This window comes from Pollicipes pollicipes, unplaced genomic scaffold, assembly GCF_011947565.3.
Source record: "Pollicipes pollicipes isolate AB1234 unplaced genomic scaffold, Ppol_2.1 Scaffold_7261;HRSCAF=8764_pilon_pilon_pilon, whole genome shotgun sequence".
In the NCBI taxonomy this organism is placed as follows: Eukaryota; Metazoa; Arthropoda; class Thecostraca; order Pollicipedomorpha; family Pollicipedidae; genus Pollicipes; species Pollicipes pollicipes.
The window spans coordinates 57,915,941-57,932,653 of NW_023597054.1; the positions used below are offsets into that span (position 1 = coordinate 57,915,941).

At 65.2% G+C, this 16,713-nt stretch overlaps 1 protein-coding gene across 1 annotated transcript in view; it reads right to left on the minus strand.

Moving 5' to 3' along the window:
- Positions 1-16,713, minus strand: part of LOC119111665 (dedicator of cytokinesis protein 3) — a 40,256-nt gene that overhangs the window by 1,544 nt on the left and 21,999 nt on the right. The window contains exons 4-6 of the mRNA XM_037235474.1: positions 12,546-12,694; positions 2,041-2,125; positions 8-27 (exon numbers count right to left, since the gene is read on the minus strand). Of these exons, the coding sequence (XP_037091369.1) occupies positions 8-27; positions 2,041-2,125; positions 12,546-12,694 (254 nt within the window). The remainder of the gene's footprint in view (positions 1-7; positions 28-2,040; positions 2,126-12,545; positions 12,695-16,713) is intronic.

The following is a 16,713-nucleotide window of genomic DNA, read 5'->3' on the forward strand; positions in this document are numbered from 1 at the left end:
CTGCGACGTCTCCAGACTCTGGGTGTGCTGAAACAAGGAGCGAGCCGTCAGCGCCGCATCAAAGCCGGGCCGGTTCCGGCCTCATGGCCTGCGGTCATCGTCCCAGCCGCCCTGACCTCCGCGCGCCTCTCGGAAGCCACTGAGTCACAACAGGGCGCCCCGGGTCGCCGCGGACGTAATTGCCCCGTTGACGAGAGCGCCGGGCGTTGCGACCATTGCGGCGCGGACGGAAGGCGGCTCCAGCCTTGAAACGACGGAGCAAAACACGCTGGCGCAAAAACAAATGATCCGCGGCGGCCGACGACAAAGGGCGGACCGGCAGTAAGACGGGCGATAAGCGTCATTAGACCACGCCGTCACGGCCGGCCCGGCCCGCCATCGAAAGCCGTCCGCAAGCATGCTGTCGGTCGCCGAGCGTCCGCATGTTTTAACGGCCAGCAAAAGCCAGGCGCCGAAGGTTGAAAGTGAAATTTTGGCCGTAGGTTATTCATTAGCATGTCGGTGAAAACCCACGCTCTGTCAGCTTGTGGCGTTTTTAGAACAGTGCCGCTGAAGAAAGTTTCCGATCACTTTCACATGATCACAGCGACGTCACGTAACAAACTGACGGCTGTGAAATCCAATTACGATCACTGAGGCTTCGGCGATGATGGACAAACGATGTTGATAGGTGATAAGCCAACGAATGAATCTGATAGCAAACCATAAACCTAACTCATCTGTACTTACGGTACGCTAGCACGATAAATGCTTCTTTAACGGGTTGGGGATGCGTTAACATAACCCTCTTGATCAAAAACCACTACAGTGCAGTCCCTTTTGACCGTATGCTCACTACTTGGGGTTGTAGCCCCTACCTCCTACAAAGAAATGGGACGAGTTCATAATTACGGTAGCGAAAACACACTTCACGCACGCAACAGTCGGCACACTATAACAGCACACAACGATTTATCAGGCGCGAACGAGGGGCGATGGGAAGCGGTACAAGGTTCACACCTAGGGCCTACATACCACGCGCGCACGCACAATGCTCCCACCATGTCTCCTTTCTGCCACGCGTGCCTGAACTACTTCTCAGCGGTTTCCGGACACTGGTCCAAATACCGTCGGCGGGTGCCGGCGATGGGTGCCATCACCCCCAACACGGCACCCTCCCCTGACCCCGAGCATCACAGTCTGTCCACGGCAGACGCACGGCGCCGACCGACTCAGACCTGCGAGCGGTCCGGCCAGCCGACGTTGCACACATGTCCAGCCGCGGCAGCCGGACGAGGCGGGCGGTAATCGCAACAGGACGGCCGTGATGGCGGTGGTCGGCGCAGTCAGGCATGGTACGCGAATCACCCCACAGATCTGAGCGCCCACGCGTGCCGGCCATTCAAAACAGAGCCGCCGCCGGACTTGACGCAATGGTCCCCCGCACTAGTGGCCGCTCATGGGTTGCGCAGCCAGTAGCGGGACCGGTTCATGCCGGTGACCAGTGATTCATTGTGATTCACGAGCATTTCGCGTTCACGGGCGGTGCGCTCGCGTGCATGCTGTGCATTTACTACGCGTCACAAACGCAACACTGCAAGCGCGGGGCAAAGCCGAACCTGACGTTACACAGGAGTGAGACCTCTGGCTTTCCACCGCGGCCAAACGTGCCACATTGTGCTTTGCTGGCACGTGACACATTCATGTGGGGCAAACCTGTTCAATGAACAAGGGTGCACTAAATCGCTGAACGGCACAGCATGATGCATCACTTCCACTCGGACAGCAACGTCCACTACCACTCAGACAACAGCGATCACTACCACTCAGACCACAACGATCACTTCCACCCCCGCAGTGACAGTTACCACGTTGGCCTTCACAGCACGTGTTAGGCACGGTGACACCCAGCGGATGCGTATTAAAACAATCCGAGTTCATTACGTCCGATGATCAAACCACGCAGCGCATGCTGCCACCATCGGCAGGGCGCGCGGCGCTGATCCCTGCTCAGAGCGACACCAGGCGCCGCTGCCGCCCCTCTGCCGGCTCGGTACTCACCACCTGGTGCAGGGTCACCACCGAGATGGCGTCCGGGTCGAGCATGGAGCCGAGCACGCGCGGCACCAGGTCCAGGCCCAGGCTCCTGGAACAGGGCGCGACGGGTCAGGCCGGCGCTGACTCACGCCGCGCGCGGACTCGCGGCGACTCGGTGACTCACGACCCCGAGTCACCGCCGGGTGCAGGGCGCCGCTCCGGAAAGCGGCGCGCTCCGGTGAAACCGTCCGTGATTTCGGCCGCGGAAAAGCTGCGAGCTCATCGTCAAGTCACGCGGCGAATCGCCCCCGCCGCGAGTCGACGCCGGGCAGCCGAGACGGGCACGGGAGAGCAGAGGCCGCGCGCCCGAGCCCGCGCCCGACGGCCGCTGCCGGCTCGATGCGCGCATATGACGCGCGGGCGGGCGAGCGTCGATCACAGTTCCATTGATGGCGGATTCCGATCTGCCTGCCGTCTGAGCCAATCGTAAACAAGCGCAGCGCCGGGCGCGGCGAGGCGAGGAGACGCAGAGCCGGCTCGGCACAGAGAGAATTCCCGGATCGCGTGCGACGCCATTTGCGAGACGCGCTATGCAGTGTGCTCGCCCTCTCCACCTGTGACCTGATGTTTTACGAGGGCTTGTGTGCGTTGTAAGACGAGGTGCAGACAGGACATTGCGAAGGCCAGGCGGAGGGTGAGGGGGGGGGGGGGAAAGCTCCAGGAATTCCGCAGCGCTCGCGTGGTGTGATGGGGCATGGCACCGGCTTGGCAGCAGACGTATAGTAACCGCGAGCGCTTAGCTGATTGTTCACATAAACTGTCGCAGTGCAGTTCGCGCAGCCCTGTGCCATGAACTTAACAATGGTTCAGGCGATCGGAACGAAGTCCTCACACGAATGTCGACGGGCGTGATCAGAAATGGCACAGGCTTGGACCGAGAACGAGTGCAGAATTCCCATCGGTCCTGCCGCAGTGCGTGGGCAGGAATTCGGACGCGTTAATTCGCAGCTGAGTGCATCCCGAGCTGACGTCAGCCTCGTCCTCCGGCGCCGAGCAGCGCTGCCAGCCGGCCATCACCGCCAATTACCTCATCAGCGGAGTTAGTGCCACAACAACAGAGGCGCCGTCCGCACGCCACGAAGACGTCCTCGTGTCACCGAGGCGAGCGGCTGGCCAACAACCGACCGACCCCCGATCCTGCTGGCCCGTCTCCAGCGGCAGCGGCGCAGGTCTACGCCCGGCGGGGGGGGGGGGGGGGGGGGAGTCGGTCCGCCGTTCATCCCGCGTTGATCATGCCCGGAGTAGTGCGGGGAGTCTGTAGGCGGCCGGTGGTACGCCGCCAGGGGTGCAAGCCAGCAGGCCGGTCGTAACACCAACCACGCCTTCACAATCGCAACGATTCCACTTTGCGCCGTTTGATTCAGTGACGGTCTTTAAATATCTTTGTATCGCCGTCATCAATTTTATATCAGTCCGTCCTCCGCTGGATCCATCGGTGCCATTCAAAGGCCATACATCAGCTTGCGAGCTGTGGCCCCGGCGTACGACTGCAGACGCCAGTGCGTGTGGCGACCGTGCGCCACGTCAGCCGCATCCACGGCACTTAGTCCATGGTAGTGGCGCAGCCAGCCCGTGCGTGAACGATCAACGACATAATGACACATTGACGGCTCACTGATGGAGACACGCACCACCGGCTCCCAGGTGGAGACCGCTGTCGCAGATGCACCGTTGGCATCGCTTACGTGGGCATGCTCGTCACATTCCCGGCGTCAGGGACACGACGGTGAACGCCGCCACTACCGACCAGCCGGGCAGCTCTGGACAAAACTCAGGGCTTAGGTGACGCATCCAACCGATGAGCGAAAGATGAGCAAGCGTCACGCTTTGTGTAGGCCGGCAGCGTGAGGCCCCGTGACGCGGTGACGGCCTGCGGCGTGAGGCCCTGTAGCGGCGACAGCCGGCGGCGTGAGGCCCTGTAGCAAGGCGACAGCCGGCGGCGTGAGGCCTTGTGGCGCGGGGTGACGGCCGGCGAGCCGCAACGGTCGGCCGAGCCGCCGCAGCGCACGCATCGGAGGCGCGCGCCGTGACCCGTTGACCGGCGGGTGAAACCGAGGGCGGCCCCGGGTCAGGGCGTGGGAACGCGCGCAGTTTTCACTTTCTGCGCAGTGCTGCGAAGCAGAGAGGGCACGGGACCTTCCACCGACGACAGGCCGGTGAAACCGGCCGCGCCCGTGCCCGCGGACGGGAGCCGGCACCGCGCCCGGCGGGACACCCGAGAGCCGTGCCGGCGTGACGGCCTCATCTCGCCCACCCAGCGGGTCTCCACTCGCCGCGCACAGCTCGCGGCGAATTCCGCTTGCAAACACGCAGCAGCGGCCAAATAAACAGGCGGTGATGGATGACGGTGCGCACGGCTAATGGCTATACCCTCCAAACGCTCGGTGGCGGGGCGGCAAAAACAGACGGACGGCAGATGCGCGCCCTCCGCGACGTCCGTGCGCCGCGTGTGAAAGCAGCGGCGTCGCTGATCTATCTGCGGCGTTCCCATCCTTTTTGCCCCGCTTCCGGTCGGCGCTCGCTCCGCCCCTGTGCAAGCGGGCGCCGCGCAGTGGATGAAATACGAGACAGGCCGGGAGGGGACGCGATCTCGCAGCAATGCGTCCCCTTCCCTTCCCTAAACCCGGCCCGCGCGCATTCCTCCGCCAACCAGCTGCTCCCTCGAGCTCCCCGTTCCCACCCTCCCGTTAGTTCTCGCGAGCTGCTCCGAAGCAAAAGGCGGCGCGCGAAGCCGACTTTCGGTGCGTGTTGTCGACTCCGCTCTGCTGCCGACAACGCACGCCACCATCGACAGCGGCGCCCATCGATTCGGAGCGGGCCGCGTTTCGTCGGTCCCCACCGCCCCGACCAGCGAACGCGTGTCGCGCCGCTCCCCGCCGCCAGTCGTGACACAGTTTCGCTGACCGCCAGCAATTCGGCGGCCGCTTCCCGGTCGGCGCGGCCGCCGGCGTGAAATTGTTCCCACGCCCGCGGCGGCGCCGGCGGCCGATACTGAGTGCGCCGCGCGCGCCTTATCGGTTGCCCGCGCCGTCATTATCTGCCACCGGAGACGCCTGCGGGGCGGCGGCAGCTGCCGGCGCATCGGCTGCCGCACCACAGACTGACGGCTTTATGACGGGGGGCGCCGCCGGACACGCCTCCACTCATCGCCGCACCGCCGGCTGGGGACCCAGCCTCATCCCTCTGTCCACCCGCCGCCACACCGCCGGCTAGGGACCCCGGCCTCCCCTCTGTCCACTCGCCGCCACATCGCCGGCTGGGAGCCCCAGCCTCTCTCCGCGGCCACAGGCGTCCTGGCTGATGCAGGAAGGAGACGCTGACGGATGGCAGCATTCCGACGCCGCATGCCCGGTTCCGGATGGTGCATCACCCGGCAGGAGGTGTCCCCACTCGAGTACAGGACTGCGGACGGCCCAGTCAGGCAGGACGGACCAGGGACCAGGTCAGCTGGCCAGCTGACTGGCCGACCAGGTGACAGGCCAGCTGACTGGCCGGGTGATGACCGGGTGATGGCCGGGTGACGGGACAGCTGACTGACCGGGTGATGACCGGGTGACAGGCCAGCTGACTGACCGGATGATGACCGGGTGACAGGCCAGCTGACTGACCGGGTGATGACCGGGTGACAGGCCAGCTGACTGACTGGATGACACGTTAGCTGACTGATCGGGTGACAGGGTAACTGACCTGTCCGGGTGACAGGCCAGCTGACTGACCGGGTGACAGGCCAGCTGACTGACCGGGTGATGACCGGGTGACAGGCCAGCTGACTGACCGGATGACAGGCCAGCTGACTGACCGGGTGACACGGCCAGCTGACTGACCGGGGTGACAGGCAGTGATGCCGGGTGACAGGCCAGCTGACTGATCGGGTGACGACCGGGTGACGGGGCAGCTGACTGGCCGGGTGACGGGGCAGCTGACTGACCGGGTGACGGAGCAGCTGACTGACCGCGGCACGCGTCGGCCGGCAGACCGGGACACACGGCTGCCGATGGACCGGGCGGAAGCCGTGGCGCCACCGGCCAGGGCGACGGCGACCCAGCTGTCAGGCATTCCCCCAGACGTGGCCCGTGGCGAGACAATCACAGAGGGTGACTGACTGGCTGGCGCCATGGCGGAGGACCGCCGGAGCAGGGAGGGTGGTCTCAGGCGAACGTGGCGGCCGGCTCGGTAGCCACGTGCCACCGCGGGCTACACGGCTCGCACCGATAGTGCCCGGGCAGTCCTTCGGTGCCGCCAACTGTTGCAAGCCACCTGAAGTGATACGATCGGCGCGGATCCCCGGGTGTCGCGTTGAGCCGCCGGCGCCGGACGGGTAACTCGGCAGGAGCGACGTTTACACGCAGGGCTTCAGATTAAGGCATTCCGCCGCGGAAGGCAACCTGTCGACCGGCCCTGGGAAGCCGTACACGGATCACAGAGCCCAGCCAAAGCCCATTAGCGTTCTCACTGCGCGCTCTCATTCTCGCCATTCCTTACCGATTCCCCCCCCCCCCCTCTTCACAGGCAAGACGCATGACCGGCTTAGATCCGCCACAACTCGGCTAATAGCCGGCTGGATGAAACATTAGGCCGCAGCACATAATCCCTCACCTCGACACAACGCCATTTACACATCGGCGAATTGTGCGGACCATTGTCCGAACGAGCCACGTGGGCGATCAATCTAACCAGGGCCTCCGCCCCTGCGTCACTTCTGTCAGCGAAAACCCCATCAGCTCCACAGAAGCTTCACGGCGCGCACAGTGCAGCGCGACCAGAGGGCGCCAGCAGCACCTGAACAGGAAACCCAACACCCAGCAGCCCGCGCCATAATCGGTCGCGCTCCTCAGGCCACAGGAACGTGACCTACGAATGGACCATCCGCAGCGCGCAAATGCGCAGGAACAATGCGGCCAACTAGGCAGGTTTCGGGCGCGCGAATTCCGACCGCACCAATTGAAGACGTCAAAGCGTCGTAAACAGACGGCCGTGTCCTCCGGCGGCGGAGCTCATCCACGCCGGCTCGGCACGACGAGGCTCTCCGAAGCCGTCGCGTTCCGGCCGCGGTCGAGCCGTGGGCGCCGGGCCCCGTCCCACCGCCGGTCCCTCGCATCTGATCGGTCGGCGGCGCGGCGCAGGCGTCGTCCGGCCGCCAGCGCCGGTGCGTTACGCACTCCGCACCGTCGCCATCCCCCGCCGGCGTGCGGAGAAAGTTGTTTTTTCTGCGCGGCGAGTGCGTCTCCCACCGGCAGCTGCCCGACAGAGCTTGGGCGCGGCCTGGCAGCCCGCGGAGATGCCAGCGATCTGAAGCGGCCCCGGCCGCGCCAAAATCCGACCCATACGGCGCATCAGCTTTGAAGCTGACTGCCAGATTACCTTCCCCGTCCGGAATGTAATAAAGCTCATTTGCCACGGGAGCCGACGGCCCGCCGGCAGAATAACCCCGCCCGGTGAGGCAAGCGGCGAATTTATAGGCGCATCACGCAGCTGGCGGGCATCCTAAACAGCCGGCCGGCGTCCGTTTCGCAAAACTTGCGCTCTCACGCCGTCGCGTGCCGTTACCGAGGACCGCAGCGAGCGGGAGCCCGCCGCGGGCCGTCCGCGCCGGGCTGGCAGGAGCCGGGATTCCCTTCACGGCTCGGGAGGACGTGGAGCCGCCGGCCGCAGCGCAGCCGCTGCCGCCACTCTCGGCCCTGCCCTCCGCCGATTTGGGTCGACTCGTTGGCATCGGTGTGCAGCGACGGTGTCCGCGGTCGGGTCAATAGCACTGACGCCGACCGCGCACAGGTGCACCGCGGGCGCCGCCGAACGCGCCCGCGGCGGCGTCCGCACGGCACAGGCTCGCGCCGAGCCGGGCCGACCGCCCCCAGGTGCGCCGGCTCCGCATGCCGACGCTGTTACGCCCCGGTGCTCCCCGCGGCGCCAATATTGACCCAGTCGAGCGGCCTCGCCGGTAATTTGGACAATCGAATCAGGCCGTACCGGCCGACCGCGGCGGGTTTCGTGCGCGGCCGAACTGTCGGCATACCGCCGACCGCAGCCGGTGTGACGCGCGCCGGCCGCCCGGCACGTCCGCGCTGCGTGGCGTGGCGAGGCGCGGCGCTGTGCCGGGCCGCCGGCAACGCCGCGCCGCGCCGCGCCGCGCCGCGCACCGCCCGGCCGGGCTCACCGCGCAGACGGGCGAGAGGCGCGGCCGGGAGCGGCCCAACCCGGGAGCGAACGCCGCCAGGCTCTGCGTCTGAGTGTACAGCCACACCTGCCGGCCAGCCGAGACAGCGGGCGGCGGCCGGTCAGGTCCTGTGGTGACCGTGAGCCGGAGTCCGTCTGAGGACGAGCAGGAGGGCCGCACCTGACTGACGGGACCGCCTAACAAAAGCTCGGGCCGTCGCCAAGCCAGGCACGGCCGTCTGTTGGGACAGCGTCAACAGGCGGGCCGGGCCTGACAGGGCTGACGTCACCGGCGCCGCCGGTGGCCGCTGGCCACAAGTGCGCCGCGCTGGCCGCCGAGGGCGGGACGCACGAGAGCGTGTCTGGACCGGCCGGCGCTGAGTCCGGCCCACAGGCCAGGGACCGCGAGCTTCGGCAGCTCAGGGCCGAGCCCAAGCCAGTCGTCCTGGCAGTGGGCCCGGCTAGACCACATAACAGGCTGCACTGATGGCTGGGATCCTCCTCCTCACAAAAAGAAGACATCCTTCTTCCACGGGCGCGCCCGGGCAAAACCGCGCTCCGCGCACTGAGCCATGCGACGGTGATGAAGAGCCCGCTCAGTCAATGCTCCCAGGCGATCTCAACCACCACGATCTATTCTCATCACAACGTAACTGGCTTATGATGAATGCACCGATGAATTCATATAATGCTTGCCAGTTACGGCGATCGCGCCTATCGGACAGGTATTCAGGAAAATTCCGTTCACCCAATGTAGAAGCTGGATCGGGTTTTAGACTTCGATCGTGAATTCGGTAAATCTCAAGGCAACAGCGGGCATGGAAGCAGACATGAACGATTTCAGCTCATAATACGGATCATCGATGTCTACAAAGCGATTTAATGCCACGGAAACAAACGGATTACCAAAATGGCGGACTGTTGGCACGCGTGGTACCATACGATAAACGTGGCAAGTGTTAGCGAGAATACGTTGCGAGAATATGAACTCAGGCAATACGCAAATAACACGAATGTACGCGAATGACCAACGCAAATCACAATCAGCACATCACGTGACGCATTGCACATTGAGCAACAGAGGTAGAGCAATTCAACGACCAACCTGTCCCGGGCAGATGCACTGTCGACCGGTGAACAAAGCAATGCCGCGTGGTCATCTGATGAGTTCTACAACAATGCTGGCGCGCGTGCTATCTGGTCCTGGACAATACTGCTGTCTGTCGACACCGAGACCGTCTGGTCGGCTGGTGATGGTGGGGGGGGGGGGGGGGGGGTCAGGACGGGTCACAGAGTCGGGTTCGACCGTCCGGCCGGCCGCTGAGAGCGCCGGCGCTCGGCGACGCGTCAGCCGGATTTTGTTCGTTGACATGTCAGCTCCTGCTAATTCCTTAACAGACTAGTGGTGCAGCGGCCTAGCGGTGTCAGTAGTGGTGCAGCGGCCTAGCGGTGTCAGTAGTAGTGCAGCGGCCTATCAGTGTCAGTCAGTTACACGATGAAAGCTTATCAAAGCCACCTGTGATTTGCAAGCGGATCGCTCGAACAGTGACAGACAAGGGTACACAGAGCGGACGTGGCAGGTGCTCCTGAAGCCGACGGCAGTTGTGCGGCGGCACAGAGCGGGCGTGACAGGTGCTCCTGAATCCGACGGCAACGGTGATAGTTGTGCGGCGGCACAGAGCGGGCGGCGGGAGAGGGGCGTGACCGGCCCGACGCCAGCTGGTCAGGTGTCCTGTGTGTGTGTCCTGCTGGTGAGCTGTCTGCCCAGAGTCGGCTGGTCAGGTGTCCTGTGTGTGTGTCCTGCTGGTGAGCTGTCTGCCCAGAGCCGGCTGGTCAGGTGTCCTGTGTGTGTGCCCTGCTGGTGAGCTGTCTGCCAAAGCCGGCTGGTCAGGTGTCCCGTGTGTGTCCTGCTGGTGAGCTGTCTGCCCAGAGTCGGCTGGTCAGGTGTCCTGTGTGTGTGTCCTGCTGGTGAGCTGTCTGCCCAGAGCCGGCTGGTCAGGTGTCCTGTGTGTGTGCCCTGCTGGTGAGCTGTCTGCCAAAGCCGGCTGGTCAGGTGTCCCGTGTGTGTCCTGCTGGTGAGCTGTCTGCCCAGAGCCGGCTGGTCAGGTGTCCTGTGTGTGTGTCCTGCTGGTGAGCTGTCTGCCCGGAGCCGGCTGGTCAGGTGTCCCGTGTGTGTGTCCTGCTGGTGAGCTATCTGCCCAGAGCCGGCTGGTCAGGTGTCCCGTGTGTGTGTCCTGCTGGTGAGCTATCTGCCCAGAGCCGGCTGGTCAGGTGTCCCGTGTGTGTGTCCTGCTGGTGAGCTATCTGCCCAGAGCCGGTTGGTCAGGTGTCCCGTGTGTGTGTCCTGCTGGTGAGCTATCTGCCCAGAGCCGGCTGGTCAGGTGTCCCGTGTGTGTGTCCTGCTGGTGAGCTGTCTGTCCTGAGCCGGCTGCCGGGCGGCAGTCCACCACAGGCGGCGAGGCCGCGCGCTGCCTCGCTCACATCACGCACGATCGTTGCCGAGGCCGAGGCCAGGCCGCCGCCGCCGCCTTCTCACCACAAAACACGGATGCTGGTGATGGTGGCGGCGGCGGCGGCAGACGCCTGCCAGCCCTCGTCAATTACTTCTGGACATTCGAGGGAAGCCAGACCCAGCGTCAGCCAAAAGCAAGGAAAAGTTCATTTCCGTCCCACCTGCGACCGTGCTGGAGCAGCATGGACAAGCTGGCCGCTGAGCGCCGCCACCCCTCGGTCGCGGGCGTCGCGAGAGAACGGCTGGGCGCCAGGTCATAGAACAGCGTGGGGGGGGGGGGCAACCCGGCGAGCTCCCCGAGCGGTGATCGTCCCCGAGTGTGAATCTCGACTGGCCGCGTTCCATCACGGTCCGATCCGGCTGATGGATGTACCGCGTCCGGAGGCCGGGCGTCACTGCCACGAGCGAGACAGACGTCGCGATCAACCGGCGCCAATCTCGCTTCACGGCCGAGCTATGCTCATCCATCACACCCGAAGCGGCCGGTCGGCGACCACCACACGCCGCCGACGCCGACCCCGCACGCCCGCTCCCGGCCAGCTCCCTCCGCGCCGCCGCCGGCGCCGCGCCACAATAGCCAGCCCCGTTCGGCGCGATCTCGGCTCCCGCTGCAGCGACGCCGCGGCCTTGACCGCCCACCTAGCCGGGCCATCACCGGCGTCTCACGCGCCAGATGGCGCGGCCTGCGCTGCCACATCGCTCACCTCGCGGCGAGCGGGCGGGGCGGCGCTGCCCGGACGCCGGTAGCTCCGCCCGCCGGGCTGCCCCGGCCGACCCGCCGGCGCGCCGCCGGACGCCAGGGTCGGCCGGGTCAGACCGGCTAAGGAGGTCGGGCTGCCGGCGGCCGCCGCGCGCCGCGGGTCACGGCTGCGGGTCGCACCGGCGCCGGCGCCGAGATAAGCCCCGGCGGAGCGGAAGCGCGCCGAGGAGCCGGCGGCGCGCTGACCTCACCCGTCGCTGGCATCGGTGGGGCGGCGATAACGCGGCTGGGAGCGGCTCCGCGCGCTGCGGCGGGGTCGGGTGATGGGGGCGTATCCGCGCACCACACCCGAGCCGGCCGCATCGTCCATCCCGGGGGGCGTGAGCAGCGCCACAGCGCGCGTGCGGCGGCGACCGCGCGTGCGCGCTGGCGTGTTGCCGTCCCTCTCTGCTCACGAGCTCTAGCAGCGACAGCGCACACATGCAGTGGCGACCTCGCCTCCTTCTCTCCTCCTCTCTGCTCGTAAGCACTAGCGTGACCAGGGCGCACATGCGTCGGTGTCGGCGGGGACGGCCGGTGGCTGACCGCAGACCGTCACCGCCGAGACCGCGGCGACCGCACGGAGACCGCGCTCGATCCGGCCCGGCCCAGCATGCGGGCCACGTCAGTAGGCCGCCCGTCCGACCCCAGCCACAACCTGACACCGGTGGGCCAGGCTGCGGGCACCGGCGTCAGCCTGACACCGGTGCCGGCCCCGGTCAGCGCCGGCCGGACCGACTGCGACCCGGGCTCCAGCTCCGGTGCACGCGCGGGGGTGCCCGGACACCACCGCCAGGGCGGCGGGCCAAACCTAACCAGTGGCCACCGAGGAAGCCGACAGCTGATGTTGGCAAACGTCTTCACAAACCTCGCCCACAGCCGAGCCGACGGCGGTAGCTGGAAAGTCGGCCGGCAGACCGAGCCGACCGCGAACGAGGCGTGCTCCTAGCCAGTTGGCTGCGCTGGAAATCCGCCGGGCGGAGCTTTGCGAGTCACGTCCGAGACGCCAGCTCGCGCCGGGGTCCGCAGAGCCGCCCGCGAGGCGACGACGACCGGCGCACTGACCTGTTTCCCCAGTCGATCTTGGCGGTGACCTTGATCCGCAGCTCGCGGGTCTGGTCCTGGGTCAGCGTGCCCGTCACCAGCTGGCGTCGCCAGTCCAGCAGCTCGTGCATCACCTTCCAGAGCGTGGCGACCTCGTGCGCCTCCCGGCCCTGTCAGAGAGGCGAACACACGAGGGTCAGCGCTGCACACGGCGCGGTCACACTTGGCATGGCGAACCCCCTCCCCCTCCCCCCTGGCAGACGCCGGGCCAACGCATAACGCAGCGGATTATGGCTTGTGTGGCGAGCGTGGAGTGACGCACGCTCCACGTTTACAGCAAGGCGCGGTGCGGCTCTGGGAAATACCAAGGCTTGTGAGGGGCACCGGAACGCCTGCAAAAGCGCCGCATCCCAAGGTCAGTCGGGGCGGCTGTGAAGGTAGGAGCGCGAAACTTCACAAAGCTGATAACCCGCCTCGCTGTTCGTACCGGTGACAAAACCATCAGTGACTAGCCGTCACTGTGTCAGTGCACCAGTTCACGGCTGAGCCTTGTATGTCACTTCGTCATTCAAAAATAAGAAATTATCAGTCAGCACCGCGATGGTTGGTCTCTGGGAGGGTATTTACGCGTCTACGAGGAACGAGACACTTCAAACAAACACAGCCATCCAAAACTGGTTTTTAAAGCCGACCTCAGATAAGGACGCCAGCCGGCTCAGTCCACCAGCGCCCACAAAAACACTGCAACCCGGTATCAGATACGGGTAGATAGCGGCCGTCTCAGAGCCGCAAGCCACCGAGACAACAGCCCCTGGCGACGAGCCCAGCCGGGCAGAACGGGGCGGGCGGCGGCACGGCGGACGTCCGCCAGGCGGTTTCCCACAGACGCCACGTCGGCAACAATACAACGCTCCCACGCAGCGGGGCGACCAAACGGAGATTTACGGCGAGTGAAATGTCATTTTGGGAGGCCCCGCGGCGCCGGCGCCGCCAGCGCTCCGGACGAGCGACCACTCCCATCAGAGGCTTGGGCGTTTCGGCGCCGGCGACCTTGGTGCAGCTCGGTCAACACTTCCCCGCTGGCTGGCCTGCGGTCCCGCTCGCCGCTGCTACACCGGCGGAGAGTGACAAAGGCCGGCAGCGGGTCCGCCGGGCCGCCAGCCAGCGGCTCGGCGGCCGATCGTTACGGCGAGACGGGCGACAGGGGAGCCGTCGGCACCCTTCGGCGCATCGAGCCAGGTCGGGCTCGGCTGTCTGGGACAGTGAGTCAGACCGCTGCCACCTGTCTGAATACTGAGGTCAGGACCTGTCTGACGGAGCCATGTAATCATCCGCGGATGGTGACTGAGAAGCCTACATACGCGGTGCCGGTGATTACATGCCACCCCGCGGCGTGACAGTTTGTTTTACGATCGTCGCCAGACCGCAGCACAATACTCGTCACGGATGGGCGAACCTGAACCTCGCGTGGACGGCACAAGGCTCAAATCATGGCCATCACCACGCTGCTTCCAGCCCTTCTCTTTCTCAGGTGTATTTAAGTGGCCTGTGTTCAACACGCCGGTCACAGGCCGCGTCTTTCGCTCGTCTGTCCTGCGCCTTTCGTACGTGTGTTCCCTCCGTACGCGGTATTTAGCCCGTCCGCCGCTCTGCGCCCGCCCTCCGTCCGCGGCGCGTCTGCCCCGCCCCAGATCTGTCAGCAGTGGCGGCGCCGGGCGGATAATCCGGCGGCGGCGGGGGCTCGGGGCAGACGGCGGGGACACGCGGGGCAGACAGCGCGGCGCCGGCGGCGGCCGTCACCGCTCCCCGCCGATCGATGGCGGCATGATTCGCCGGTGCCCGCTGACCAGACTGGCACAGAGGGGCCGCCGTGAGGCGGTGTGCTCGCACGGCCGGCCGCCGCGGGGGGAGGCGAGACGGTCCCGGGTGGTCGGTGGCGAGCAGGTCCGGCCCCCGCCGACCGACGCCGCAGAGAGGGCCGCGGTGACAGAGCACAGCCGGGCTGACCGGCACAGAGCGACGGGAAGTGAGGAGGGAGAGCAGGGGTCACGCCCAGCCCTCACCGGCCGGCATACGGGGGCGCGCGGCGCAGGTGACGGGGCTCATCCCACAGGTGACCGACGCACGCTCCGACAGGCGCGTAAGAAAGTCCTCGCCGAGGCCGGGGCGGACGGCCGGGAGGTCCGGCCGCCGGTCCATCGCCGGCGGCGGACAGGTGCCGCCGGGCTCTGATTACCCGGCCTGATAGATCGGCCCCGACACGTCCTGTCCGTGAGCGAAGAGCGGACGCATCGCACGGAGCGCGGCGGCGGCCGGACGACCACCGCGCGCAGATGCTCGGGACGAAGCCGATTCGGTGGGCTGTGACCAAGGCGCCGGCACCAGTGAGAGCACAGTGGTCTATAGCGCCATACGATACATCGCGGCAGGGCACGTCAAATTTAGGATGATACTCCCTGCCACTGAAATACCGGGGAGAGTAACATGCAGCCGGCAAAGACCTTTCATGGGCTGTCGTCTCTGCTCCCTTCCGTTCCAGCATTGTCTTCATGCAGAGCCCCGCGTGTTCGTGCCTCTAGTTCGCTGTCGCCATCAGCAGCAAACCGGAGGGTGCGGCATAACTACAGGCTGACACACCTGTGAGCAGGCAGCGAAAGGGGCCGACACACAACCGGGGGCGGCGAAAGCCATGCCCCCACTCCCCGCCGACGACCGCAGGCCAATTGCAAGCCGACTCCGACACTGTTGTCCACCGGGCGGGGGCGCCAGGGCGGGCGGGCTACACTGCTGTCCCCAGGCGGGGGCGCCAGGGCGGGCGGGCTGCACTGCTGTCCCCAGGCGGGGGTGCGAGGGTGGGCGGGCTACACTGCTGTCCCAAGGCGGGGGCGCGAGGGTGGGTGGGCTTCACTGCTGTCTACCAAGCAAGGGCAAGAGGGCGGCGCCTCTCACACCGCTGGCCGCGGACATGCGGCCCATCTATCATGCGGCCATGCGGACGCCGTCGGCATGAGCCGCCCGAGCCCGCCACACTGCGGGGGGGGGGGGGGGGATCGATTGACGGGGTGCGTGCGCTCGGGGGCGTCCACCGGCCGCCCACCGCTGCTTACTGTTTCGCACGAACGCACTACAGAATGGACGAGACCTGAATGTACAGTAATTGGCGGGCGTAGGTGACAGTTTGATTGGTGGGGTCGCCGAACGCTTAGGGAACGGCAAAATCATTTGAGCAAGCGTGGTGGTAACGACCCACTTCACCTACTTATGTCCCAAAGATCCTACTGATAACATTTAATCGAGAGATCACATAATGCTAACCGTTAAAAGCACTGGTGCTCAGCGTGAAAGCCCAAAGACAATAGCACGTATCATCATAATGTTGTCCCACATATGACTGTCCCACTTGTTGAAGAGACTCCCTTTCACTCTACAGCTCGATAGAAGAACGACTTAATGACATTTTGATACGCTCATATGCACTTGAGTTACTCTACCCGAACAATAATAACAGCATAAAAATAAACATAGCGGTAAGGGTTCATATAACAATGGGGGGGGGGGGGGGCCGGGCAGGAAAAAATGGCGAGACCTAACCCAAAATACATAAAGACGTGTTTCACCCGGATCTAGCTCACTTTCCTCTCAAAGTTGCGGGTTGGCTGCTAGAGCACCTTCAGATGAATAGAACGCTCTATCCCTGCACAAACCAGACACAGACCGCGATTCTCCGCGTCACCATCCAACCGCGCTATCGACAATCGCGACGTTCTGGCCCTCTGCGGAGCATTCAAGTACATTTATATTTCAAAAGAGGGTCATCGCATCCATCCGGGAAAAGAACCCACTTTCAGGCAGCGACATTGAAATATGCTTCCGGTCACACCGGAAGGGTTCGGCCACAACCAGAGCCGCCGGATTTCTGCTACGGTTCGCATGGGCGCCTCTCCACATGGGTGGGGTCCACAGCCACATCAGCCGAGGATGTGCTGAATGCGCTCCCGAGCAGGTGCTGTCCCCGCGGCTTCAGTGGCACGCGCCAGTACCGCGCAACGCTGAGTTTCGATGCAGCCGCGAGGCGCTGTTGATCGTGTTGCAAGGGGTGCAGGCGAGACAGAGCTTCCGGCGACGGGCGATACAGCCCGCCATTAGTGCTGAATTGCCACGACATCCGGCCCCGGATCGGCCGACTTGG